Source organism: Lotus japonicus, chromosome 3 (genome assembly GCF_012489685.1).
Source record: "Lotus japonicus ecotype B-129 chromosome 3, LjGifu_v1.2".
NCBI lineage: Eukaryota > Viridiplantae > Streptophyta > Magnoliopsida > Fabales > Fabaceae > Lotus > Lotus japonicus.
Window position 1 is genome coordinate 52,339,758 of NC_080043.1, and position 3,035 is coordinate 52,342,792.

The 3,035-nt window shown below is 41.3% G+C and overlaps 1 protein-coding gene across 1 annotated transcript; it reads right to left on the reverse strand.

The window, feature by feature from the left end:
• Positions 1-563: 563 nt before the first annotated feature.
• LOC130744296 (uncharacterized) lies at positions 564-2,000 on the reverse strand. The gene has a single exon (XM_057596483.1). It carries the CDS (start codon positions 1,998-2,000, stop codon positions 564-566), a length of 1,437 nt encoding a protein of 478 aa, XP_057452466.1.
• Between the last annotated feature and the right edge of the window lie 1,035 nt (positions 2,001-3,035).

Consider the following 3,035-nt stretch of genomic DNA (forward strand, 5'->3'; position numbering starts at 1 on the left):
CCAAGGGCAGACAAAAAAAACCAAACAGACCAAACTAGAATAAAACAAAACAACCTACTTAGAAGTATTTTTAGAAGTTAAATCAGCATCAGTAGGATCTCCTCCTTCCTCTTCTACATTAGCACCATCTGAACTAGCCTCATCATCATCCTCTGCATCCAAGTCTGCATCCGCATCCTCAGCAGCTACCTCTTCATCCTCATTATCAGCATGATCACTCACCTCATCATCAACTGTTGCAGCAAGCATTTTGATGAGCTGATCCACATTATGCTTTCTGACCTTGCTAGCTTGAATGGTTGTTTGAAGAGTTTTGGAAATTTCCTTCAATTCCGCCAAGATATCATCTTTGCCAGTACCAGCCACTCCCTTGGTTCCACTAGCACCAGGACCATCCTTGGGAGCATTCATCACAATGTCTGGGACATGTGTTCTAGCAAACAGTCTATAGTCAAAATTCATAGGCATCCCTTTCTTACTGGGAGCTTCATCAGCCGGCAAGATGCTAGGATGTTGCCGAAGAATCAACTCAGTAATGAGACAAGAAAACATGATTGGCAATTTCACAGCATAGGAACCAGCATGTTTGAAGTTCTGCTCAATACATGTTGTCCAAAATTCATCTTAGCTTCAGTACCTATCCAGAAGATTAACTTGGCCAGAGGAGGAGTAATACCAGAAGTATGATTTGTTGCCAGCCAATTTGCAGCACCAATCTTGCTCAAGACAGCAAATTTGGCAGTTAACTTCCCAGAAGGTAATAGACCCTTTTTGGGCCACTGCATCACTTGCTTGCCAGAGATAACACTAGCAATCTTATGGAGATCAGACTCCCCTTCAACCACAGCTGTTGTAGACCTTCCTAGAAATTCATTGATCACAGCTAGAGAAAAATGCACACACTTTCCCCTTACAAATACCTTATGGAACTCGGCAGAACCTTCATCATCACAGTCAGAGGGAATGTTGACAATAAATTCCCTCACAAGTTTCTCATAACACCTTCCAATGCCCTTGACAGTCTTCATCAACTCAGCTTTACAAAGGAGATCAAAGATCTCCTTAAATTCCAAGGCCTCCTCACTCAACTCCCTCTCTATAGAAATGCGTCTATGAGAGACAAACTTCCATCTCTGAGCATTATCTGCATATTGGAATGAAACATTGTCCAAAGGGACATCAACAATATTTAGGGGAACTCGTTTACCCTTAACTCTCTTCCTGCCAGTTGTAGAGATGTCAGGCACAGATGGTTCATCATCTTGATCTGACTCACTGTCAGAGACATGCTTCCTTTTCTTGCTTCGATCACTCAACCCTTTTCCTTTATTTGTTGACTCTCCTTTATTTTTCTTTACAGAGCCAGCAGCTTTGGAACCCTTAGGTGTCCTTGTAAATGACTTGACCGACGTTGCTTGTTTCTTCTTCCTCAACCTGCTTTCTATATTTTTCACAGTCACATCAACATCATCAGAAGTATCGCCATCAGAATCAATGATCACATGTTCTTTCCCTTTCCTGGAAGAAGTTTCTGGAGGCGCTTTGGCAGAAACAGGCTTGACTACTGATTTCTTCACAGTAGGAACATCATCTTGAACATCTGTAGAATCTTCAGACAAAGAGATGGATTTTTCCACATTTGATTCAACCTGAGGCTCAGAAACCCTTGCACTGGCAAGATCAAGCAAATCTTCTGCATGCACAATATCTGGTTCACGAATGTCAGCCAAAATTTCAGTATCAAACTCAGTGATTGGAGAATTTTCCAGGGTTGGAGAGGCACAGAGAGTCTTCTTCTTCGTCACAACTTGCTTGGTTCGCATCTTCTTAGGAGTGGGTGAGTGTCCTGGGGACGATGATTGAGCAGCAATTCCAGAGGAAGAGCGAGTAACCCTAGTAGAGATAGGGGACAGAGATTTCAAACCAAGAAATCTAACACCATGAGCATTCTTCACGGGAATAAGACCAGGGGCGCTCTGCTTTCCAGAGTCCTGAGACATGATGATCGAGACTTGAAATGAAAAGTAAAAATCACTAATTTTGGATTTAGGCTGGAGAGAAATTTTAAGAACACGATTCTTTTGAGCACGAGCGGTTAGAGGAGGTTTCAAGAAAAGTGTGAGTGGTTCCTCTGCACGGTTTATGAAGATTAAATAGAGTGGATTATAGCCGTTACCACTCAAACAGGTCATTAACTGCTATAACTCTGTTGACAAACACACCCCCAATTCACTCCTTAATTTCTCAAATTTCACAGCATCTAAAGCCTTAGTGAAAATATCTGCCAGTTGTGCCTCAATATCCACATGTTCAAGCGAGATGACCTTTTCTTCAACCAGTTTCCTGATGAAATGATGTCGGATATCAACGTGTTTAGTCCTACTATGTTGAATAGGATTCTTTGAGATGTTGATAGCACTTAGATTATCACAATAAAGTGTCATGATGTCTTGCAAGATGTTGTACTCTTTGAGCATCTGTTTCATCCAGATCAATTGAGTGCACCCACTTCCTGCTGTTATATACTCAGCTTCAGCCGTTGATAATGACACACAATTCTGTTTCTTGCTAAACCATGATATGAGATTATTTCCCAGAAAAAAGCAACCTCCAGAGGTGCTTTTTCTTTCATCATACTCCAGCAGCAAATGCTATGTCAGACCTACTTGCTATGAGATAAAGGAGACTTCCTATCATGCTTCAGTACAGACTTTGGTCCACATCAACCCCTTGTTCATCCTTAGTAAGCTTAACATGAGTTGCAGTTGGTGCCCTTTTGTGTGAAGCACCTTCTAAGCCAAACTTCTTTACCAATTCTTTGGCATACTTACCCTGAGATATGAACATTGTATCTTCCATTTGTTTTACTTGTAGACCCAGAAAGTAGTTTAACTCTCCCACTAGACTTATTTCAAATTCTGACTTCATTTGTTCCACAAAATGATCTACAATCTGGTCAGACATCCCTCCAAACACTATATCATCAACATAGATATGGGCTATCATGAATTTGCCTTTGTCCTTCTTTACAAACA

What these genes read in the sequence shown, in the direction of transcription:
- LOC130744296 (XM_057596483.1), bottom strand. Translation starts at nt 2,000, where the DNA reads ATGTCTCAGGACTCTGGAAAGCAGAGCGCCCCTGGTCTTATTCCCGTG.